Below are 25,413 nucleotides of genomic sequence, written 5' to 3' on the forward strand. Positions count from 1 at the left end.
CCCCCGTGCAGGAAGTACGTCACCCGCCAAGCGGAAGGAACGTGGGGACTATTCTCGCGTGCTGTGCTAGCTATGGCGGCCCCCAAGAAACCTTTGGAGTTCCATGCCAAGAGGCCGTGGGGTCCAGAGGAGGGGGGCGAAGATCCGGACGAGGACGACGAGGATGATAACGAGGGAGCCGAGAATGGGTTCTCCCTGGAGGAAGTGTTACGACTCGGAGGCACCAAGGTAATGGCCTTGGACTCCCGGAGAAGGGGGACAGAGGCGCGCGGAGTGGTCCCTCTCGTGGCTGGGCAAATGGCCCAGACGCCCCCGAGCTGCGGCGTGGATGGCATTCTGGACCCAGATCCCGGCTTCGAAATGTGTTCTGTGCGCTTCCCGCGCTTTTTGTTTTCCACTACTCTTTACAAGAGAAAAGTAGTTTAGAATTGAACCGTTTTATGCCGTGGCCTCTCTTAGGATGTAGATGATCATCTCATTTTGTTGACGTCGTATAACTGGGATTCCATCAGGTTAGAGAGGACTGACTTTTTTTGGTCCTGTCCTCGTGGCAGTGTTCTGAACTCCAGCAGTGTTGGAATTTTAAACTTCTGTTTTTACAGAGTACGTGCGTGTGCGCACTGTACGCTCAAGAAGCCTTCTCTGCTCTCTTGGGTTTTACATTCTAGTGAAGGGAAAGAAGCAGTAACTAAACTTTTGAATACATAGTATGTCAGACGCTGAGTAGTGGGATGGAGAAAAATTAAACGAGGATAAGGAGTGGGAGAGGGCGTCAGTTTTAAATGAGATGATCGGGGAACCCTTCAGTGAGATGGTTGAGCAGAAATCTGAAGGAAAGAAAGGAGTGAGCCATGTTGTTGCATGAACAACAAAAATGTCAGTGTAGCTGAAGTAAGGGGAGATTAGTAAGAAATGAGGTCAGAGAGGTAAGAGAGTGGGCTTTTGTTCTGAGTTTGATGTGAAACCATTAGAAGATTTGGAGCAAATACGTGACACAATTTGTCTTATTTTTTATTAAATATTGTTTTCGTTTGAGACTAGACTTTCAAGGGGGATAATAGAAGCAGGAGAAATGCAACTTCCAGGGGCAGGTTCGGAGTTTGCTCTGTGTTTGGATTGTATTTAATTTTCGAATATGTAATACGTACACATTCTGCAAAAAGGTTTCTTAAAAAACGAAGGGGTACATGGTGATAAGTCTCTTTCTCACTTTTATCTCCAGCCATGCAATTACCCTTCCAGGAAGCAATCGTTTTTATAAGTGTCTTTTGTATCTTCCAAGTAAACACACATATGTGTGTGTGTTATTTTTTACAAAGAAGGTACCATACTATATATATAATATTTTGCATCTTTTTCCCCCCTTACTATCTTAGAGATCCATCCATATCAGTACATGTCACTCGTTTTATGCCTGCCTAAATCATCGTGTCTCCCTTAATTTATCTAACCAGCCATTTATTGTAGGTATTTAAATTGTCAGTCTTTTGCTATTTTAAATAATGCTTCAGTAAATAGCCTTGAATATATATTTCCCCGCCACGTTTGTAAGTGTATGTGTAATCTAAATTTGTGGAAATGGAACTGCTGGGTCAAAGAATGTGTGTCTTGTATTTTGGTTGAAGTTGACAGATTGCCCTCCATAGATGTCACGCCTCTTGACACTCCTATCAGCCAAGTAGGAAAGTGCCTTCCCCGACACCACCTGTCATAGCTTTATCTTTGCTTATCTGACAGATTAAAAATTGGATGTATCATTGTGGTTTTAATTTGGATTTCTCTAAATGTCAGTGAGGTTGAGCATCTTTTCATATTTTCAAAGAACCACTTTTTTTCCTGTATGAACCAATTGTTTATATCCTTTGCATATCTTTCTGTTGGGTCATTTGTTACTTCTTCAACTGATGTGTAGGAACTGTTACATTAAGCATTAAGCCCACTTACTTTGATATGAGTTGCCAGTATTTTTTTTCCAGTTTATTTGTCTTTTGATTGTTGTGTATGTTTTGTATGTGAGAGAACAGTTACCCGTCCTTTCCTTTATGGGCCCTGAGTTTTATGTCAAATTTGGAAGGATTTTCCCTATTCTGAAATTATTTTTTAATTATGTTATACCTTCTATTATTTTATGGTTCTATTTTTTCACATTTTAATCTTTGATCTATCAAGTTTTTATTTTGGTGTATGGTGGGAGTCCAGGCAATACCCTGATGACTCACTTTAATTGATTGCAAAGATACAGATTTCACATTAACTTTTGAAGTTTTAACTAAACTCTTGGATTTGTAATTTACTTTTATCTGATATTTTTATACAGCAAGATTACATTATGCTGGCTACTTTGGATGAGAATGAGGAACTGGTGGATGGAGGCAAAAAAGGAGCCATTGATGACCTTCGGCAAGGTGAATTGGAAGCGTTCATTAAAAATCTTAGTTTGGCCAAGTATGCAAAAGCTTTCTTAATTGAAGAAGATGCACCAGCTAAAAAAGATCCTAGCAAAAAAGAAGCAGGAGTATCTAAAGTAGATAATAAAAAGCAAAATGTGGCAGAAAATGGAAGGACATCGATGAGTAGTAAGGTGAAAAATAAGAAGTCAGAACAACATTCTGCTGAGAACAGCAATGCCACACCAAAAGCAAAGAAAGAAAAACAGCAGGACATCTTTGAATTCTTTGAGAGACAGACGTTGTTACTCAAGCCTGGAGGCAAATGGTATGATCTAGAATATAGCAATGAATATTCTTTGGAACCCCAGCCTCGAGAGGTTGTGTCTAAATACAAAACCTTGGCTCAGAAGTTGTATGAGCATGAAATCAATTTATTCAAAAATAAAACGAATAATCAAAAGGGAGCCTCTTCTACCTGGATGAAGGCAATTGTGTCATCGGGTACACTGGGAGACAGGATGGCAGCCATGATTCTTCTTATTCAGGATGATGCTATTCACACACTCCAGTTTGTAGAAACTCTCGTGAACCTTGTTAAAAAGAAGGGCAGCAAACAGCAGTGCCTCATGGCTTTGGATACCTTCAAAGAGTTACTCATTACAGACCTTTTGCCAGACAGTCGGAAGCTACGGATTTTCAGCCAGCATCCTTTCAACAAACTAGAACAGTTGTCCAGTGGGAACAAGGACTCAAGAGACAGAAGGCTGATATTATGGTATTTTGAACACCAGCTGAAACACCTAGTGGCTGAATTTGTACAGGTCTTAGAAACTCTAAGTCATGATTCATTAGTAACCACCAAAACTCGAGCCCTTACAGTGGCTCATGAGCTTCTTTGTAACAAACCTGAGGAAGAAAAGGCCCTTCTTGTGCAGGTGGTAAATAAACTGGGAGACCCTCAGAACAGGATAGCTACAAAAGCCTCCCATCTCTTAGAGACACTGCTTTGTAAACATCCCAATATGAAAGGCGTCGTGTGTGGTGAAGTGGAAAGGCTGCTCTTTCGCTCAAATATCAGCTCCAAAGCACAGTATTATGCAATTTGTTTTTTAAATCAAATGGCCCTCTCCCATGAAGAAAGTGAATTGGCTAACAAATTAATAACTCTTTATTTTTGTTTTTTTCGCACTTGTATCAAGAAAAAAGATATTGAATCAAAAATGCTTAGTGCCCTTTTAACAGGAGTGAATAGGGCATACCCTTATGCCCAGACTGGTGATGACAAAGTGAAGGAGCAGGTTGACACGCTGTTTAAAGTGTTGCATGTTGTGAATTTTAATACCAGTGTGCAGGCTTTAATGTTGCTTTTCCAAGTAATGAATTCTCAGCAGACAATATCAGATCGATATTATGCAGCATTGTACAGGTAGGTACAAAGCCTTCTGATGTGTGAATGTGAGGAATGAAGTGCCATGCTGTGGGGCAAGAGAAAGACTTAGAAAATTGGATTTGGGGCCCCCTCCTCAGCTACTTGCTACGCACCAACTTTGAGTATGTCACTTAATCTTTGTTTCTCTGTTGGACAACTATGTTATATGCTTTGAGTTCATTGTTTATTTTTTATTTTGAGAAGTTGTTAAAATACAGGTAAATAACACCCTAAGAAAGCATCCATATCCCACCACCCTAATATTTCAACGTTAACATTTTTGTCTATTTGTTATAAATCTTTTTGGATATTAAAGAAATAGAACTGCAGATATAGTTGAAGTTGCCTTCTCCCCCTCCTCCATCCTCAGTCTTATGTTTCTTCCCCATGTTCTTCTCACAGCTCATTCAACTAGAAGTTTTTGAGTGCCAGCTGTATGCTGGGCCCTGTTCCAGGTGCTCAGGATACAGCACAGTGAATAAAATTCCTCATTGTAACACACTCATTGAGGGATGATGTTTGGAACAGTGTGTAAACATTTGGAACTGTTCAGGTGTACCAACAAGCTATGTATTTCCTTCTAATTCATTTTTGTAATTTTACATGCGTATATCTTGTGAGAAATATAGCATAGTGGCTAATATCTTGGACTTAAGCCACACTGCCTGGATTTGAGTTCCAGCCATTAGTTTGCTGTGTGACTTTGGACAAATTACTTAGTCCTCATTAAAACGCTATTGGTAAACATGATTGATCCCATTTTACTGTGTCTTGTTTTGTTCATCTGTGAGATGGAGAGGAACGCACCTATCTCATAGGGTTATTATGAAGATTATAAAACTACCCCAAGGTTACACAGCTAGAAAATGACACAACTGAGACTTCCCTAAAATTAACAAGTTAATGTATATGCTAACCCATGTAATCTTCATAGGTGTTCAGTGCTTAACAGTGCTTGCACATAGTGCTCTGTAAGTCTTGGCTGCTATTATTACTAATAATATTCACATGCATTTTTGAGTTTAATCCTCTTAAAAGCTCTCCAGTCTTTGAGGTACAGTAATTTGTGCAAGGTCACACAGACATTATGACGCCAAGTTAGGTGGCAAATCCAGGGCTGTTGGCTCTGGAGTTCATGACGTTTCATGGCGCTCGTTGCACTGGTACCCTGAAAAGAATCTCAGAGATCTTTTCTTACTCTTAGGAGTCTACAGTTTTTTAAAGTAATAAATTCTTAACTTTTTCAGTTTGGAAAGAGCTCCAACGCTGAAAATGTAAAGGTTTTGGGGCCTTAGATTTTTTGGTAAACTTTGAGGGTCTTAAAAACTTTAATTTTTAGAAAATGTTTGGAATCTATTGGAAGTGTATTTTTCTAATATCTGTTTAACATCTGAGTTTAACACAGTCTGACATCTCTGAGGAATACATTCGTACATTCTTTAAGTTACTACTTGTGAACAGCTCTCTCAGATGGATTTCTTCCAAGGGTTTTTAAGCCTTCTTAAAGTGTATATTTCTGGAAGCCGGCCTCATGGCTGAGTGGTTTAAGTTTAAGTTCATGTGCTCCACTTCACCGGCCCGGGGTTTGCTGGTTCAGATCTTGGGCGCAGACCTGTGCACCACTCATCAGGCCATGCTGAGGCAGCATCCCACATAGAAGAACTAGAATAACCTACAACTAGGATATGCAACTATGTACTGGGGCTTTGGGGAGGAAAAAATAAACAAGAGGAAGCCTCGGCAACAGATATTAGCTCATGACCAATCTTCCTCACCCAAAAGCCTACTAAAAAAAAAAGATATATATTTCCTCTTGGTTTAAGAATCCTTTAAATAAAACTTCTCTAATATTAATTGAGGGATAAAGGAAATGAAGATATTATTTGGTTTACAAAAGTGATTTATTAAAAACTTCAGGAACATTTTCTCTGTCAAATGGTGAAGACACACCCATCTAAATTGTTCTCAGATGTTTCTGTTGATGTGTAATGGAACTGATGATTAAAAATGAATTGCAAAATGGATGGAAATGTTGAAAAAATTAAATGTGAAGAGAGAAAATTGAATATCAAAGATTGAATAATATAAAATATCACCAGTAGGTACTAGGATTATAGAACTGATGAGTGGGGAAAACTGGGTATGCAGAGCAATATGAAAATGCCTTATAAAGTTAAATATTTTCATTTTTAGAATTAGTGGGAAAAAGTTAGTAGATGTGCTTAGAACAAGAAGTAACGATTTCACATGAGCATATCTGAAGGATTGTGTTAATTCTGTGTGTCCTAATGTCTGGTCGTCCACACCAGTTATAGTGTCTCTAGGATTCAGCAACTAGGATGAAGAAAGAATTTAAAAATTATCATATGAGATAATAGTTCAGCAGCCTGCAAGAAGAGAGACTTTGGGGCGGGAAGGACACGTAATAGCTATATGGGGTCAGGTATCTGAAAGGCTGTCATATAAAAGTATAATTAGGTTATTTTGTTGTGGGGTTTTGTTTTTACCAACTGTATTGAGATAATTGACACATTTTATGTATTGAGAGTGTACAACATGTATATGTGATTTGATATACGTATATATTGTAATGATTACTATAATCAAGTTAATTAACACATCTATCACCTCACCTCACATAGTTACTCCCTTTTTTTTGGTGGTGAGAACGCTTAAGATTTACCGTCAGCAAATTTCAAGTATATGATACAGTGTTAGTAACTGTAACCGTAGTCAGTGGGCTGTACAGCAGACCCCCAGGACTCGCGCATCCTAGACTGAAAGTGCGCACCCTTTGACCACCGTCTCCCCATTTCCTCCCAGCCCCTGCCACCACAATCTGTTCTCTGTTTCTATGAGTTTTGCTGATTTTTTAAAGATTTTTTTAAGTTTTTTTTTAGATTTAGAGGGTTTTTTTTTCAGATTCCACATATAGGTGAAATCATACAGTATTTGTCTCTTGCTCACTTCACTTAGCATGATGTCCTCCAGCTTAATACATGTTGCAAATAGGATTTCCTGTTTTCTCATGGCTGAATAATGTTCCGTTGTATGTGTATATTATACATACACACACATCTTTGTTATCCATTCATCTGTTGACAGACAGGTTGCTTCCATCCTTTGGCTACTGTGAATAATGAAACGCACTTGGGAGTGCAGATATCACTTCAAGACCCTGATGTCATTTCCTTCAGGTGTATACCCAGAAGTACAATTGCTGGATCATATGGTAGTTCTATTTTTAGCTTTTTGAGGAACCTCCATACTGTTTTCCATAATGGCTGTACCAATTTATATTCCTACCAACAGTGTACAAGAATTCTGGTTTTTTTTTTTTTCAAGATTTTTTTTTTTTTCCTTTTTCTTCCCAAAGCCCCCTGGTACATAGTTGTACATTCTCTGTTGTGGGTCCTTTTAGTTGTGGCATGTGGGACGCTGCCTCAGCGTGGTTCGATGAGCAGTGCCACGTCCGCGCCCAGGATTCGAACCAACGAAACACTGGGCCGCCTGCAGCGGAGCGCGTGAACCCAACCACTCGGCCACGGGGCCAGCCCCAAGAATTCTGTTTTCTTCACATCCTCACCAACATTTGTTCTCGTCTTTTTGATGATAGCCACCCTAACAGATATAAGTTGATAGTTCATTGTGGTTTTAATTTGCATTTCCCTGATGGTTAGTGATGTTCAGCACCTTTTCATATACCTGTTGGCCATTCGTATATCTTCTTTGGAAAAATGTCTCTTCAGTTCCTCTGCACATTTTTTAATCTGGTTGTTTGGATTTTTTGCTGTTGAATTATATAAAGTTCCTTATATATTTTTGTATTAACCCTTTATCAGGTACATGGTTTGCAAATATTTTTTCCCATTCCACAGGTTGCCTTTTCATTTTGTTGATTGTTTTCTTTGCTGTGCAGAAGCTTTTTAGTTTGTAGTCCCACTTATTTTTGTTTGTTGCTTGTGTTTAGTTATTTTGCTTCAGAAGGCAGTAGTGGAATTAATGGTTGGAAATTACACAAGCAGATTTCAGCTGTGGGTAAAGAAAGTATTTTCTGATAAAATGAGTTATCTAAAATTGGATTGGGTTCCTAGTGAGAGAGTGAGCAATCCACAATCACTAGAGATGTTGTACAACCACTTACCATGGAATGAACCACTTATTCATTCAATAGACATGGAGCACTTAGTTATTCAGTGCCAGGCACTGGGGTTACAACGATGAATAACACAGGCATGGTCCCTGTTCCACTGGACTTTGGGAGGAAAGAGAGGAAGGAACTGATGGAACAATGGAAGAACCTATTTTTTAATTTATTAATTATTTTATTTGTTTGTTTATTTTTTGTGAGGAGGATTGGCCCTGAGCTGACATCTGTTGCCAGTCTTCCTCTTTTTGCTTCAGGAAGATTGTCCCTAAGCTGACATCGGTGCCAGTCTTCCTCTATTTTGTATGTGGGATGCTGCCACGGCATTCCTTAATGAGTAGCTCATAGGTCTGTGCCCAGGATCCAAACCTTCGAACCCCAGGCCACTGAAGCGGAGCACATGAACTTAACCACTATGCCACCGGGCTGGCCCCTTGAGGAACCTATTTTAGATACTGTGGCCAAGGAGACAGTTACTGGGCAGAGAGAATAGCGCATATGGAAGGATGTTAGACAATTAGTTTATTGGACTAGAGATTCTCTGAAGTCCTCACAATTCATATAATGTATGGTCGTCACTAGGACTGTGGGGAGGCTGCCTCTGGTCACCCACCTGGTAGGCAGTGATAGAAGGATAAGAGCCCTGGTCTAGTCCACTGCTTTCCTAGGTCAGTTTTCATTATTTGGTTTCAGATTAGCCTTTCATGCACGGTTCTGTATGTATATAAAAATCATACTGTTAGGGCTCTATCCTTTTTGTCTAGAGAATGGAAAACCACTTGGAAAAGAGAAAAGAAACCACAAAAAGAAGTCTCTTGGTCCTGTGGTTTTTTGTTTGTTTTTTGATTTTTTCCATCATTCTTTCTGTTGTGGTCATCGACTTCCGTTTTACATCTTAGGGCAGAAATGGTCCATTGTTCTGAAACAGGACGTTTATCCCTAACTAAGATGAGGTTGGTGGTTGCCTCTAATACGTAACTGCTGGTTGTGGAGATATTTTATGAAGAAACATTTGATCTTGTTTTTGTTTTACAGGAAGATGTTGGATCCGGGGTTGATGTTGTGTTCTAAACAAGGCATGTTTCTGAACCTTGTCTACAAGTCCCTGAAAGCTGACATCGTGTTGCACAGGGTGAAGGCTTTTGTGAAGAGGTTGCTTCAGGTTACTTGTGAACAGATGCCGCCATTCATATGTGGAGCTTTGTATCTTGTGTCTGAGATCCTTAAAGCAAAACCAGGTTTAAGAAGTCAACTAGATGATCATCCGGTATATTTACAACTGCTTTTTAAATCGAGTGGGTTCTGAAATGTATTGGTGTTTTTCTCTTTGCTTCATTGATAATAACTTACGTAGTTTCTCTGGAGCATGTGAGAGCATGAGTCCTGGAGTCGGACAGACCTGGATGTTAGTCCCAGGTGTACAGTTTACGAGGTGGGCATGTTGTTTGACCCTTTTACTCATAAACTGCGCTTCACTAAACTCCCATTATATGAGATAGTTACAGACGGTTCTAGAGCTAGTAGCTCTCTGAAGTCTGTTCCTCAGTTGTAAAATAGACGTAGTAACACCTGCCTTGTCGGGTTATTTATAACACATAGAAATTCATTTGAAGACCGAATGTTTTCATGTAGTAAAGTTGCAAAATCTCAAGGATTCTTGGCTCAAAACTTAACTCTATTACATTTAGAAAGAAGAATATGGTCCCCTCTTGTTCTGAATTTTTGCTGATGGAACTTTAATCTTTTGCCAGAATCGCAACAAGCGAATCTTCTTCAAAACTGCCTCACATAGTTGAATACAGACTTCAGTTGATTAACCCAGATTCATTAAACCATTTTTTTAGGAGTCTGATGATGAGGAAAACTTTATTGACATAGGAGATGATGAAGACATAGAAAAATTCACTGATGCAGATAAAGACACTGAAACAGATGCAGTGAAAAAAGTTGAGACAGAAGAAACTGTGTCTGAAAGTCATATGGAAACCAAAAAAGAGTCTGCTTCTTGGGTGCACTTTGATAATTTGAAAGGTGAGTTTCTTAAATGTTTAAATTAGTCTCTTAAATTTTTAAACCAGGGAGTTGGATCCCCCTCTAATCTTAATAGAAATTAATATTATACCATGATGTGTTTGTGTGTGTGTGTGTGTGTGTGTGTGTGTGAGTGAGTGAGAGGAACATTAGCTCTGAGCTAACATCCACTGCCAGCCTTTTTGCTGAGGAAGACTGGCCCTGAGCTAACATCCATGCCCATCTTCCTCTACTTTATATGTGGGACGCCTGTCACGGTATGGCTTGACAAGTGGTACGTAGGTCCACACCCAGGATCCAAACTGGTGAACCCCAGGCCGCTGAAGCCCCAATATACCATTTTAGAAGTCCTCAATATTGCTTTTTTTAAAAATGGGAGCTCTCAAAACCAGATATGTTCAGGACCTTAAAAGTAAATTTTTAATATATTGAATCATTGATTTATTTATTAACAATACTACAGATAATAAATCCACATTTTAAAATAATTTAAATCTTAGAGATTAAAGCAAGTACCTTTTGGAGCTGTGAAGATTTAGGGAGAAAACTGTGGACATGTTAGATGCACGATGAATCTCTTCCTTCACCCATCAGTGTAATAAGTTTATACGTTTGAACAAGTTTTAGTTTTTTGGCCTTTATCTGTACATGTAAAGGCCTTGAACATGGAACATATATGAAGACAACAAATGTGTATCCGCGAAAGTTTGATTTATAAACAAAGGTATTTGATTATATGTTGTGAATTGTGTGGAACTTTTGGTTATTTTGTTTGAACATCATATTCACCCTCTACAGTTTCTTAAAGTAATGTTTGGGGACTAAAAACTTTCTGTGAGATAGAAACTTTAGATTTTCCATACATGCGCACAAACTGAAGTAAGTCTATTAATAGAATATTACAGCCAAAAGAAATCGTAGAAACGCAGCCTCTTCATTTGAGTCTGTAAAGAAAAGCGCACTAGTCTTGAGGATCAGGCAGTGTGCCAGACCCATCTCTTCACACTTCTTTGGGACTCTTGGTCAGATTCTTTCATCTCTCCAAATTTCGGTTTACCTGTGGAGTGTGAAAGCGGTATGTAACCACCAGGAAAGTGTTGTAAAGACTCCATCTCCTCGTGCCCTGAGGGCTAAACTGAGGATGGTCCTTTGAAGGGTGCTGGGCTGTGCAGTGTGCAGCAGACAGTTCAGAGTGTGTTCTGAAAGTCCTTGGTTTTAAATTTTTAATCTGGAGCTTCTGAAAACATAAGAAGATAATGTAAAACCTGTTCCAAGTGAGAATTATTTCTGGGTATAACTTAATGACAAATATTCAGTGCACTCTAAAATTCCAAGAGAATTTAGACCTATTTCATCTTCAAGTTATTTGCATCTGAACGCTTAAGACCTAATTGAACCAGATATGGGCACTTTTTGTTGCTGTTTGGAAAAGGGAGTTTTGAAGGGAGCTTTTAGTCATTAGGCTAAACATGCTGCCTGGTTTATTCAATTGCAGATGCTAGCTTGGGTATCAAGATCAATCCTTGATGGAGTTTGGAGTTTTTAATCCAGGTAGACTGCCTGGCTAACTGAGAATGCTGAAAATTATAGGTGTTGGTGACAACATTAATGGTGGTTTTAGGGACCTCTTGAGCTAGGAATAAAGCATTTGAGAAATAGTTTTTTTTGTTCTCAGGTGGGAAACAGTTAAAAACATATGATCCATTCAGTAGAAACCCTTTGTTCTGTGGAGCTGAAAATACAAGTCTTTGGGAACTCAAAAAGGTAAAATAATTTAAAATTGTCTTTTAATTCATTGTGTGCTATATATTTGCCCTCATGGATTTAACACCTTGAAGTTTCCATTTTTCTTGTAAATGATAAATGAAGGAGTTTAGTTATTTAGACATTAGTTAATTGGCATAAGGAAGCAATTTAAAGTATGTCATCTGGCTGTAATACTTTATAACCCATTATTTCTATTGCTTCTGATAAACATTAAATTTACACATTTCTGCATTCACATGTAGAAAATTTTAAATAGTGTGCATGTAAAGTAAGGATGTTGTACATGGGTATAAATAAATTTTGCTTTTTGTAAGTAGAATATTGCATATAATGGCTTTATAAAATGGGTAAGTTTTGCTTTATGCATTAGATATCCCTGGAAAGTTTTGTGATCACAGAACTTCTTGTAAATAAAATTACTTTTTAACTGCATAAGAGGAACTCGTATTTCTAATAAACTTTCTGTGATTTCTTTGGTAAAGCAAACAAGTGTCCTCCCATGCAGACCCCTATAGGTCCCTGACACCTTTTCACCAAGTCTGCAAGGTCACCGTTACTTTCATCATGATACCGAGATGTTATTTGCCCTTGTCACTGTGTTGACAGTGGCACTGATGTTATTTAAGAAATGATAGATAAAACTGCTGGTGCCTTAACAAGAAAAAAAGACAGTAGCACCCAGCTGCACTTGTAGCCTTTTATATTCTTCACTGCCACATACTTGCAGGGGGAAAAAACCCAGTATCACGTTAGAAGGATGGAGAAGGAAAAATTGTTGATTTTATCACCTTGAACCTGAAGTACATGTCTTTCTAATATTCTGTGTACATATATAGCAAGAATGCATAATGCATCTCTGCTGTATACCTAAGTATGAAGCTTGTCTCCTTTCTCAAGGAAAAGTGCCTGTGAAGTTGTTGGAAACTCAGCTTGCTCTTTTTTTTGTGAAAGACTGGCTGACAATCATACTGGTTATTCAGACTTGGGGATTTGGGAGACATCTTCTTAGAAATGAATGAAGCAGACCTGTTAACTTCAAGCAAAACAGCTGACAGTATTTGTTGTCAATGATAAAATTCAAGCTTTTAAGCAAAGATTAAAATTTTAGAAATTTTGTAACCACCACCTTGAGCTTGACAGTTTATCAATATGTAAAAGCTTTTCTGATGAGATTGGTGGTGATACTAACAATGTGACTTTTGTGATAATGTGAATGAAATGTGGCCAGCATTTGGAAGAATTGCGTAACTCCCTGAATCAGTGTTTTCCAAATGACCAATACACAATGTTACAAAGTCCTATGTAAATAAAAGATCCATTCAAAGTGGACCAGTTAATTTTAAGTAGCAAGTACCAAAAGCTGCTTGATAGGGTTTCGGAGTCTATATTGCAACTAATCTTTGGTTACGGTATAGTATGAAAGAAGAAAATATGTGAAAGCCTATTAATTAATCCTCCTTTTCCAACTATATATCCGTGTGAGGCCAGATTTTCTTCATCTACTTCAGTTTAAATAAGATGGAATACACAAGCACATATGAGAATCCACTGTCTTCTTTTAAGCCAGACATCAAATAGATTTGCAAAACTGTAAAATAAGGCTACTCTTTTCACTAATATTTGTTATGAAAAATAGTTATTTTTCATAAAACATTTATATTAATATGTCATGGGTTTACTGTTATTTTAAATGAACTATAAATGTTTAAAGTTTTTCTGTTGCAATTTCTAATAAGGTAAATATCAATAGACATATCCCACTTAAGGAAGCTCTTGAGAGCCTTGTTTTTTTTTTTTTAAGATTAGCACCTGAGCTAACAACCGTTGCCAATGTTTTTTTTTGTAATTGCTTTTTCTCCCCAAATCCCCCCAGTAGGTCCTTCTAGTTGTGGCATGTGGGACACCGCCTCAGCATGGCCTGACGAGCGGTGCCATGTCCACACCCAGGATCCAAACCAGCGAAACCCTGGGCCGCCGAAGCGTGTGAACTTAACCACTCGGCCACGGTGTCGGCCCCGAGGGGCACCTTGATTTTTAAGTGTGTAAAGCGCTCCTGAGGCCAAAATTTTGAGAATCACTCTTCTAATGTATTGGTTTAAGTTTCAGTTCTTTGGATTTTCTTAAATATACCATTGTGTAAGAGTTGACCTTATTCACATTTTTCTTTTTAGCTATCTGAGCATTTTCATCCCTCTGTGGCCCTTTTTGCAAAGACTATCCTTCAGGTAAGTCTAAAATATTCAGAAGACAAGAAATAAGGAAAAATAAGTAATCTAGTTTTAAATAATCAATCATTGGTCTTACAGTCTTTTCTCAACCAGATAGAATCATATACATTTTTCTGCTGTTGTAAAGGAGCAGTGACTTGTTTAATACAGAGCAGCAGATAATTCTTCCTACTCTGAGATGAATGGATATACAGGATACTAGAAAACCACACCAGTTGTTTATTACATTCTGGCTTTTCTCCTGGAGAAAGATTGCCCTTTCCCGTTTGCTGTGTTTGCCACTTCAGGGTTTGTGTCCTGGTTAATGGTGCAGTGACTTAGAGTCTTAGTATCATTTATCTATTCATGAAGTCAGCAGTGCATCGTAAATATATATGTGTATGTATGAGTTTGTGTTTAATTTCTTCAAGTAAAGAATAATGTGCATGAGAGGGATATTTCGAGGGTCATTTATTGCATATTTGTGCCTTTGATGCAGTGTAATAGATGCTTACGTTTTTCCTCTTTTTTCTTATCTGGCTGCATAGATATAATTTAAGTTCTTGATTCCCACCCTACCCGACCCCCCCTCACCCCCGCACCTTTTCAGGGAAATTATATTCAGTATTCAGGGGACCCACTGCAGGATTTCACACTAATGAGATTCTTGGATAGATTTGTATACCGAAATCCAAAGCCACATAAAGGCAAAGGTATGCTTCCATTTCGGTTTTCACTGTTGATATTCAATAAACAGTGTGAGCATATAACTGGGTCTTACGTTACATTGTCTTCATTTTACATTTCAGAAAACACAGACAGTGTTGTGATGCAGCCAAAAAGAAAACATTTTATGAATGATATTCGTAGTCTTGCTGGTAAGTATAAAGCCTGGACAGTTGAAACTGGCAAGATAGTGCAAGTGAGTAACACACAAATTGTGTTATTCTCTGCTCCATCTTATCAGAATAAAACCTAAGCACCAGAGATGTTATCCATCTTTTATTCCCAAGAATGTGAATGCATTCTCAAGTTTACTGTGTCTGACTGGGCCTTTTGTTTGTTTACTTTATTGCAGGAAATTTCAAACATATCCAAAGTGAATACCCAGATAGTATGATGAACTCCCCTGTAACCATGACCCAGCTTCCACAGTTGTCAGCATTTTGCCATTCTTGTATCTGTAGCTTTATCACTGACCCCCTACATGTATAATTATCTTCTACCAGATGGTTCAGACCATCTTAAGCTCTCTCCTATGGGCTTAGCATAAACCCACAGCTGGTTTTGTCACAGAGCATCATTGTAAATTTAGTTGATAACCTTCTACTTCTGTGGGTATCTAGAACTCACCTCGTGGATCTGATTCTCTGCTTTTCTATTCAGGGCAGACAGGTCTTTGCGTACCAGAGCCCAACTCCTTTTTGTTGTGAGACTAAACCTACACTTTATAAATCATTTAATTTCCAACTGACATTTGGCAGAGGTCCAGAGATGTAAAAGGACTTGTCCAAAGTTAATAGAGTTAGAAGCTAAATCCCATTCTGATCAAAATGAGTCAGAAATTTTTATTCTGAAGAGGGAAAACTAATATTCTTATAGTTTCTTATTGTTCCTTAGTTTTCCTCAGTGTTAAGTAAAATTGTGGATAATTCTGTTTACCTTTAACTTCCTATTCCCAGAATGGCAGGCGTTATGGTCATTTTTCTGAGATGAAAATGACAACTTTAAAATGATTATGTATTAAGAGAACTCTCTGAATTTTTATTTCTCTTGAAATTTGGATTCTGGATGCAATTAGAGGACAGTGAGAGGACCCTGTTCTTTCACTCTGATGCCCTGTTGGCTACGTACTTCATTGCAGCCAACAAACAGTTTCAAATGTTGGGTCTCTTCCACACAGACTCTTTCTCTACTTTATATGTGTGACGCCTGCCACAGCATGGCTTGATGAGCAGTGCCATGTCTGCACCCAGGATCCGAACCAGTGGGCCCCAGGCCACCAAAGTGGAATGTGCACACTTAACCACTGCGCCACTGGGCCAGCCCCAATATACAGGATCTCTTCTGTCCACCTTCCTTATGTTTTGAGACTTTAGAATTGTAGGTATGCTGTATTTAGTGTTAAGAACCTGAGTAACATACAAAGGATTACTTTAATAAAAAATTTTAATTTTCCTAGTGAACAGTAAGGAGTTCCTTGCAAAAGAAGAAAGCCAAATACCAGTGGATGAAGTGTTTTTCTACAGGTAATATACTTTAATATACTTTCATTTGGGGAACTGTTTAAATTTTTAGATTCCTTAAAATGCTTTCTTAACATAGGCCCATCTTGAAAAGATTGAGGAATATGTCAGTATGCATTTTTGTGAAGATTGATATCTACATGAAACCAATACAAGTAAATTTAGGGCTTTTGTTTTTAAGAATTTAGCTTAAATTTTCTTTTATGAATCTTGATTTTACAGATTTTTTTTTTTTTTTTTTTTTTTTTGGTGAGGAAGATTCACCCTGAGCTAACATCTGTGGCAAACTTCCTCTGCTTTGTATGTGAGATGCCTCCACACCATGGCTCACGAGTGGAGTAGGTCCACACCCAGGATCTGAACCTGCAAACCTAGGCCACCAAAGTGAAGTGTGCAGAACTTTAACAACTCAGCCATGGGGCCTGCCCCCTTGATTTTGTAGAATTTAATCTTGAATTTCTTTTTTTAATATATTAATTTTCTTACAGGCTTTAAATCTGTATCAGTCCAACATAATTATAAACAACTCATGAGTATTTGTCCAAAACATGGCTCTAAGCAGAATTAGCAAAATTCATTGTGCTACTATAGAGATAAGTCCTAAACCTACTAGCATTATTACTAACGCCTTACAGTGGTAAAGGAATCTTATCTCATCTGATTGGTTAATGTGGTTTGATTTAGTTTGCTTTTTTTGAAACAATTTGTGTGAAGAATTTTGAGGGTTTGATCCTATCTGCAGAATGCTAGGCGTCACTGTACCCTGGTATAACAATAGGTCTAAGTGATGAAATGTTGTGATTAGACATCATTTAGAGCCACATTTTATAATATTGGAATACTTGTATCATTAGTGTTGACGCTGAAACAAGCTTTTACTATGTCATTTAATTTACGATAAGGTGAGGTGTTTTTTATGAAGAACTAAACCCAATCTTTGAAATTTATTGTACTTCACATTTCAAAAGTTTCCAACTATTTTTTTAATTCGAAACTATTTTTTCTATAATAAATACAAATTTGAGTCATTTATATCCAACTGAGTTAACAGCTTTTACACTTGTTTGTGTCACTGGTCACAGGTGTTTTGATTATAGTAAAATTGGCCTTTTAATAAAATTATCAAATATATAATATGCATTTTGTTTTAGGTATTATAAAAAAGTTGCTGTTTTTAAAGAGAAACAGAAACGGAATGCAGATGAAGAAAGTATAGAAGATGTAGATGATGAAGAATTTGAAAAGATGATTGGTAATTTGTTTTTGTTGACTCTTCAATTTATAAAATAGTCTATTACTATTTATTTTAGAACCATAGAATATTAGTGGTAGAAGTGGCTTTAGTTTAAAAAGTCATTTAGCTAAGAATACCATGCAAATCACAATGGAGGATTAAAAACTGATGGCTGGGGCTGGCCCCGTGGCCTGGTGGTTAAGTTCTGCGTGCTCTGCTTTGGTGGCCGGCATTATGTTCCCAGTGCAGAGCTACACCACTCGTCAGCAGCCATGTTGTGGCAACAACCCACATACAAAATAGAGGAAGGTTGGCCACAGATGTTAGCTTAGGGCAAATCTTCCTCAATAGAGAAATTTTGATGGCATACGGCAGTTCACCCACATTTGCTCCAGAAAAATATATGATTGTGCTTGGACAGTTCATGGGGAAAAAAATTTGTATTTACATGAGTATTTTCATTCTTAAGGCCAAATCTCTTCTGAAAGAGAAAGCATTCTTAACTGTTTCTAATCTCCTTGCACTACTGGTGGCAATAGTCTGCTGTTCCATGTATTTTATCTTTATAATTCACAGAGCTAGAAAAACTCTAATTGAAATTTAGACTGAAACAAAAAACATGGGAAATTAGAAAAGCTTACATTGAGTTCACTTTTATTGCATATTGTATTATATCTACTAAAAATAAGCACTTAAATAGCTCTAATGTAGTAAAAAAGGCTGCAGTTGCTAAATATTTTATTTGATTTTTACCTTCTTTCCATAAAAGAACTGTAGAAAGAAGCTGAAATTAACTGGGACTGATTTTACTTTAGAGATTTAATTAAGGTCAGTGTATTCACAGGTTAATGTAGATTAATAAAACACACCAGCAATAGTCAGATTTGTATCATTTTGGTGTTTACTTGTCATAAACAGCAGAATCATGACCATGTGTTAATTGATTCAGATATGAGACATATGTCAACTTTGTTATTCTTTGCTGTATCTCACAATTTGTATATTCTCTGGCAGACACATTTGAAGATGATAATTGTTTCACCTCTGGAAAGGATGACCTTGATTTTGCTGGGTAAAATACTTCAATCTTTTTTGTTGTTGTTGTTGTTGTTGTTTTACTGTTTTCCCAGCATTTCCCAAATTGTTGTCCCTCAGAACAGCAGAGCACAGACAGCACTGTGTGAATGTACAGGAGAAAGGTAGTGAAGTAAGTTTGGGAAATGGATACAGTACTTTCATTTTGGACGTTTATAATGCACATTAGTATATTAATTAAAGGTTCTGAGCCATTTTAACTCTCTTTTTAAATCTGTTAACAGAGTAATACCCTTCTAGTCACCAAAACACACTTTAGAAAACAGTGTCCTCTTTTACTTTACAAGTTGCTATTGTTATTTTTCTTCAGCAACATGAAAAAGAAAACAAAAGGAGCTAAGGCTGACCCAGAAGATGAAGATTCAGAAGGCAGTGATGATGACCTTGATAACTTGGACGATGATGAAGTTTCTTTAGGAAGTATGAATGAAGAATTTACTGAAATTGATGAAGATGGAGGAACATTCATGGATGTGTTGGATGATGAAAATGAGGGCATTCCAGGTAAGCATTTTTAAAATATAAGACAGAAACAAAGTATGTCTTCCTTTCTTCCTCACTGTAGGCTAGTTTTCCTGTTGAAGGTTTTTTAATATTACTCTGTATTCAGATTAATACTCAGATCAGCCAGAAATGTAAAGAGGACCCTTACCCCTCTTATTGAAACTGAAGGGTTTTCTTTAAAGCAGTTGAGTTTTGAGTTTTGGACTTTTATTTTAATCAACAATTAGGCTGTTTGGGCAATACCTATTGAGATGTTACATTCCCTTTTTAAAATGTTAGAATAGTACTTAGCAGTTTCTAAAAGTTAATCAATATTCATCATAGCCCTAGAGCAGTCTTACTGTTTTTAAATTGCTTAATACCACATCTTGTTTTTGTTTTTGTTTTTTTGGTAACAGAACTTGACAAAGTCAGCTCCAAAGGCAATAGTAAGAGAAGCAAGAGAAAAGGTGCCAATGATTTTGACTTCGCTGGATCCTTTCAAGGTAAGAAAATGCATTTAGTCCTTTTCAAACTCACACAACGTGCATGTGAAAGTTACTGTTATCATTTTGGGGAATTCACTTTTCTAAATTAGTTAGTACAATTTAGTTTATGTTTTTATAATGGATAATAACATTTTTCTGTATTTTTAATATGTGAAAATTGTTTCCCACATACACCTTCAGTAATTTTCTCTTCCTAAATTCCCTCCTCTCACATTTAAATGCCTCTAGATCATCTTTTCACTCGTGTTTAAACCATTCAGTTATATATGTAAGCCCTGGATTTTTCCATAGACACCTATTGTGTTTTTCCTTTTCTCAACCCATTCTTACTCTTGGCCATTTGACCCTTCTAAAAGTCCATGCTCTTTTTAAACTTCATTTTCCTTTTTTGTGAGATCTGCCATTTTGCTGCCATGACAAAATGATTTTAACTTCAAAAATATCTTACTAAAAAAAGATTTCTTCTTTATGCTAATTTGTTCTCTAGCATTTTTTAAAGTAAAGTATACCATAACAGATTATGCTTTTTAGTGTAACACTTATAAGATGCTAATAAAAGAAAAAAGTTTTATATTAAGTGATAATTTTAAATTTCTGATAAAAATGAAAAAAGCATTGTAATAAATATTTGATTCCTTAATTCTGTGGATAAATTCACAGGCTTGCTCTTTTTTCATGCTTTGCTTCTGTGCTTCTCTAGCTTCTACTTGCTATAAAGACTGATGAAGAATTTAAAAAACTGGCAAAGTTAAAAATAAAGTGTTTGACAATACTTTATTAAAATTAAACAGTAAATATTAAAAATATTTTTGAGGGGCTGGCCCAGTGACGCAGTGCTTAAGTTCATGCGTTCCGCTTTGGCAGCCCGGGGTTCGCAGCTTCGGATCCCAGATGTGGACCTGCACATCGCTTGTCAAGCCATCGTGTGGTGGCATCCCATATACGAAATAAAGGAAGACGGGCACAGATGTTTACTCACGGCCAATCTTCCTCACACACAAAAAAAATTGACAATAAATATCAAAAGTAATAAAATAACTATATATATTGGTAGTAGTCTTTCAGAGTTTTATGCCTACAAAATTTTTATCATCTCTTTCAAATATTGCTAACAATTGTAGTTCTCTTAATTAGATTAGATTTATCTCATGCATGTTTAAATTATAACATGTTATCTCCCAGATTTTGTCTTCCATTGAGTGATGTAAGGTCACACTTTAATAGTAGCATATGCTCAAATATAAGGTAAAGTTTTCCTCCAGATCATCTCAGAAAAAAATGTTGCTTTATCTTAAGTCCTCCTGAGACTGTCATACTGAAAGATTCTCTCTTGGGACCTTATTTTGAATAGTAAAGTACTATTTCAGAAGATACTAGGATCTCAAATCTCAATGAATAATAGTTTGGATGCTGACTGAAGGATACCTGACAGGATTTATTAAAACGAAAGAAGGAGGCAAAGAAATTTCAAACAGATGTCTTAATTGATCCTGGGGGGGGTTCACCCTATATTTGCAAATGTTGCATATCCTTCAGGAAAAATAAACCTTAAGAAGGCACTACTTGGGCCGGCCTGGTAGCACAGCAGTTAAAGTCCACATGTTCCGCTTTGGTGGCCCGGGGTTCGCTGATTCGGATCCCAGGTGCAGACATGGCACCGCTTGGCAAGCCATGCTGTGGTAGGTGTCCCACATATAAAGTACAGGAAGATGGGCAGGGATGTTAGCTCAGGGCTAATCATCCTCAAAAAAAAAAAAAAAAAGGCAGTACAGAGTGCTTACTGATTGAAGTTATACACCTATTATAGGATGAATGAAAACCAAAAACATCTTTCCTAATGCTATACAAATGGGATTTTAGCTTAAGATAAAATATTCAATAATAGCATCATACACAGTTCTTAAATAACATAACCTACATTTCACCTTTATAAAAATTAACATGAAATTTTCTAGAAACTATTTTATCAAAAGTGGCTCTAGCAGCTAGCCCGGTGGCATAGTGGTTAAGTTTGTATGCTCTGCTTCCATGGCCTGGGGCTCACAGGTTCGGATCCCAGGCATGGACCTAGCATCGCTTGTCAAGCCATGCTATGGTGGCATCCCACATAAAATAGAGGAAGATTGGCACATGTGTTAGTTCAGCAATAATCTTCCTCACCAAAAAAAAAACCAAAGAAAAAAGTGGCTCTGGTAGATCCACGCAAAGACTTTACACAATTGTTCATAGCAGCATTATTTATAATAGCGAAAAAGTGGGAACAACCCAGATGTCTTTCAACTGATGAATGGATAAGCAAAATATGGTACAGTAGTCCCCCCTTATCTTCGGGGGATGAGTTCCAAGACCCCCAGTGGATGCGTGAAACCATGGATAGTACCAAACCCTAATATACTATGTTTTTTCCTATGTATACATACCTATGATAAAGTTTAATGTATAAATTAGGCACAGTAAGAGATTAACGACAATAATAATAAAATAGAACAATTACAACTATAATAAAGTTTCTGTAGACCTTAGCAACCTCACCGTAAGATTTTTTTTTCTTTCCTTATGAAGTCAAGAACTTTCATCTTTTCACTTAAAGGAAGCACTTTTCGACTTCTCTTTGGCATATCCAAATTGCCAGCATCACTACTCTTGTGTTTTGGGGCCTTATTTTTTTTTTTTGAGGAAGATTAGCCCTGAACTAACATCTGCCAATCCTCCTCTTTTTGCTGAGGAAGGCTGGCTCTGAGCTAACCTTCATGCCCATCTTCCTCCACTTTATATGTGGGATGCCTACCACAGCATGGCTTGCCAAGCAAGCAGTGCCATGTCCACACCTGGGATCTGAACTGGCAAACCCCGGGCCACTGAAGCAGAACATGCACACTTAACTGCTGTGCCACCAGGCCGGCCCCTGGGGCCATTATTAATAAAATAAGGGTCATTTGACACAAGCACAGCGATCCCAAGAGAGTCGATCTAATAACCAAGATGACTACTAAGCGACTCATGGGCAGGTAGCGTATACAGCGAGGATAGGCTGACACAGGAATGATTCACATCCCAAGTGGGACAGCGTGAGATTTCATCAGGCTACTCAGAATGGCTCGCAATTTAAAACTTAGGAATTGTTTATTTCTGGAATTTTCCATTTTTTCAGACCGTGGTTGACCTCGGGTAACTGAAACCGAGGATAACGGGACTACTGTATACCCATATAATGGGATATTATTCAGCAGTAAAATGGAGTGAAGTACTGATACATGCTATCATATGGATGAGCCTCAGAAACATTATGCGAAGTGAAAGCAGCCAGATACAGAAAACCACACACCGTATGAGCCTGTTTAAAGGCAATAGCCGGAAAAAGCAAAGCCTTCTTGGCAGGGGCGGGGTGGGGGTGCACCGGGACCCTTTGGAGCCGATGGAAATGTTCTGAAATTGCGCTGTGATGACAGTTGGACAACTTTAAGTTTACTAAAACATATTGAACTATACACTTGAAACAGCTGAATTTTATGACAAATTTTGTTCCTTAGTAAAGCGGTTTTTAAAAAGTGGCTCTAGTAGTATCAGAGACATTGATGTCAAAGATATGAAGAGTTGGAATAACAGTGTTTCAGGAAAAGTGAAAATGAAAAAAAGCAATATTTCTAGTTAATATACTTTTAGATAATGTGATTTTAAATGTATGAATTAAAATTTAATAAATACTAAAAATAGACATTTTACTGTTTTATTTATGTTGAAAAGTTTATATATTCAGAATTATAGGTGAGTTTTTTTTAAAGAGAACCACTTTATTTTGAGTATTATAAAGGAAACTTTATTTATAACACAATAAACATACCTTCCATCAATTTCACAGTCAGTCCAAAGTATAAAACCTCTGACATAATTAGAATTTACATTTTGTCTTAAATATTCCAAAATCCATCTGTGTCAACTTTGGAATTTTAATCTTCCCTGATAGTATGAAATAGGGTAAACCTTGATCAGTGGCCAAATCTGAAAGACAAGAAGACACTAATGTCATCTGAACGTTCTATTGGGATATTAACTTTTAAAAAATAACTGTATACTAACTCTTAAATAAATCATATTTGTCTTTAAATACCAGCTACTTAATGGTGCTAGAAGATAACTGCAGTTGTGTATTTTAACTCAAATATAATTTTTTTAACAAAATTATGTTTCAAGATTTATGTTGTTCCAAATCTTTGGATTTACAATTTAATAATCTAGGTTTACACTTTTTTTTAGGACCAGGTAAAAAAAAGAAAAGAAATCTCAGTGACTCCAACCTATTTGTATCTGCTGAAGAGGTAAGGCTAATGTACTACTTTAAGAAATTAGCTATTCTACATTGTTTGAAGTTTTCTAATAAATTTATCCCTATTTTTTAAGTTTGGCCACCTACTGGATGAAAATATGGGTTCCAAGTTTGATAACATTGGCATGAATGCCATGGCTAACAAAGATAATGCAAGTAAGTAACTTGAATTTTTTATTGAGGTTTTAAAATAGTCTTAACTTAGAACTTCTGAAGATATAAATATTTTTGGAGGCCCTTCATACAGTAAGAGCAGGTTAAACAGTTCCTTACAACTCAGAAGGAATGGCTTTTTCATCTCTCTGTCTAGGAAGCTTATAGGATTAAAAACTAGGCTACAGCAAAAAGGACTACAGCTTACAAAAGTCACTCCAGTTGTTTGAGAGAGGCAGGCTGTGTTTCTGTAGTAGGGGGTTGCTGAGTAACTTTATAAGCGCTTCATAGGCCTTTTCATTATTTCTGATATTGATAGTTACTGGCTTCTGTTCTTTAAACAATAAAAGTAAATAAAACCCTTAGACCATTTGTTCCTTTCCTGTTCTAGTCCTTTTTATTTGTAAAACAGTAATCTTTGACAGTAAATACAGAAGGAAAGCAACACACAAGCAGGGGATTTGCATGTGGATGGTAAAGGACTGTAGGCCGTGGCAGACCAGAAGTTCCTGTTTCTCAGTAGATGTTCTGTGGTGGCACCAAGAGTCTACAAGTGCTGTGCTCATCTTTCTTTCCCCCTCAAAGGTCTCAAACAGCTTAGATGGGAGGCTGAACGCGATGACTGGCTACACAACAGAGATGTGAGAAGTATCATCAAGAAAAAGAAAAATTTCAAAAAGAGGAGGCCAAAAACCACTCAAAAAATTAAAAAGCAAAGGAAATGAGTGTTTTCTAAATAAATTACAAATTAAAGTTCTACTTACTCCTAACTCTTGCTGTTCAACCATTTTTCTTGATCTTGCTCTCTGATTCCATACATTCCAGACTGTTCAATGGATTTGTAATAAACTATAAATAAAAATAGTCATTTATAAAATCGTGTGAAAGTGTTAAACTACACTGAGAAAAATCAAACTTTTCTCCCTTATTTTGTACACAGTAAAATGCAAAAGCTGATAACTGGATACGTATCTCACGTACAAGCTCTAGGATTGCTACTAGCATTGTAATGAGCACTATTTACTAAGCATTACTTGATACCAGATACTGTGCTGAGCAATTACACAATGTCATCTTGTTTAATCCTTGTAACAGTTCATGAGGTGGGCATTATCATCTCTACTTGACAGAAAGAAACAGCTCCAAGAAGTTAGCAAACCAGACATCACGTTAGGTTCTAAGGTTTGATCCCATCACCACCTCAGATATATCTCATTCCACAGTCTACATTCTGAACCACTGAAAGAATTAAGGACCCAGCCCATTAGCTGACTGCCCTCACCTCCAGATGAGAATTTTCTCCATGTTCTGCTCTCAGAAGGAGCTAAAATAGGGATGAATAGTATTTTTTGGAAATTGACATCACAAAATAAGTCATTTAGCCCTTAATAGGTCATA

The 25,413-nt window shown here is 37.2% G+C and overlaps 2 protein-coding genes across 8 annotated transcripts in view; one reads left to right on the plus strand and one right to left on the minus strand.

The window, feature by feature from the left end:
* Positions 1 to 13: 13 nt before the first annotated feature.
* CEBPZ (CCAAT enhancer binding protein zeta) lies at positions 14 to 24,892 on the plus strand. Its single transcript, XM_014832854.3, has 16 exons — positions 14 to 228; positions 2,318 to 3,816; positions 9,002 to 9,233; positions 9,811 to 9,997; positions 11,673 to 11,761; positions 13,936 to 13,989; positions 14,582 to 14,684; positions 14,781 to 14,849; positions 16,154 to 16,220; positions 17,369 to 17,469; positions 18,466 to 18,523; positions 18,857 to 19,050; positions 19,449 to 19,535; positions 23,793 to 23,854; positions 23,937 to 24,018; positions 24,601 to 24,892. Exons 1-16 carry the CDS (start codon positions 73 to 75, stop codon positions 24,738 to 24,740), a joined length of 3,180 nt encoding a protein of 1,059 aa, XP_014688340.2. The 5' UTR covers positions 14 to 72; the 3' UTR covers positions 24,741 to 24,892.
* The window catches only part of CEBPZOS (CEBPZ opposite strand), a 47,388-nt gene continuing 39,972 nt past the window's right edge, over positions 17,998 to 25,413 (minus strand). For 4 of the 7 annotated variants that reach the window (XM_070512254.1, XM_070512256.1, XM_070512257.1 and 1 more), the window contains 2 exons: positions 24,780 to 24,864; positions 23,424 to 23,537 (listed from right to left, as the gene is read on the minus strand). In XM_070512254.1, coding sequence (XP_070368355.1) covers positions 24,782 to 24,864 — 83 coding nt within the window. In that variant the 3' untranslated portion in view covers positions 23,424 to 23,537; positions 24,780 to 24,781. Of the gene's footprint in view, positions 18,628 to 23,379; positions 24,642 to 24,779; positions 24,865 to 25,413 lie in introns of those variants that run through there. The other 3 variants (XM_070512255.1, XM_044772262.2, XR_011504101.1) reach the window with 2 other exon arrangements.

The sequence above is a fragment of the Equus asinus genome, chromosome 6 (assembly GCF_041296235.1).
Source record: "Equus asinus isolate D_3611 breed Donkey chromosome 6, EquAss-T2T_v2, whole genome shotgun sequence".
Classification (NCBI taxonomy): Eukaryota; Metazoa; Chordata; class Mammalia; order Perissodactyla; family Equidae; genus Equus; species Equus asinus.

Coding starts and splice junctions, on each gene's coding strand:
- CEBPZ (XM_014832854.3), top strand. CDS start 73: ATGGCGGCCCCCAAGAAACCTTTGGAGTTCCATGCCAAGAGGCCGTGG. Junction 229..2,317: donor TACGACTCGGAGGCACCAAG/GTAATGGCCTTG, acceptor ATTTTTATACAG/CAAGATTACATTATGCTGGC. Junction 23,855..23,936: donor TATTTGTATCTGCTGAAGAG/GTAAGGCTAATG, acceptor CTATTTTTTAAG/TTTGGCCACCTACTGGATGA.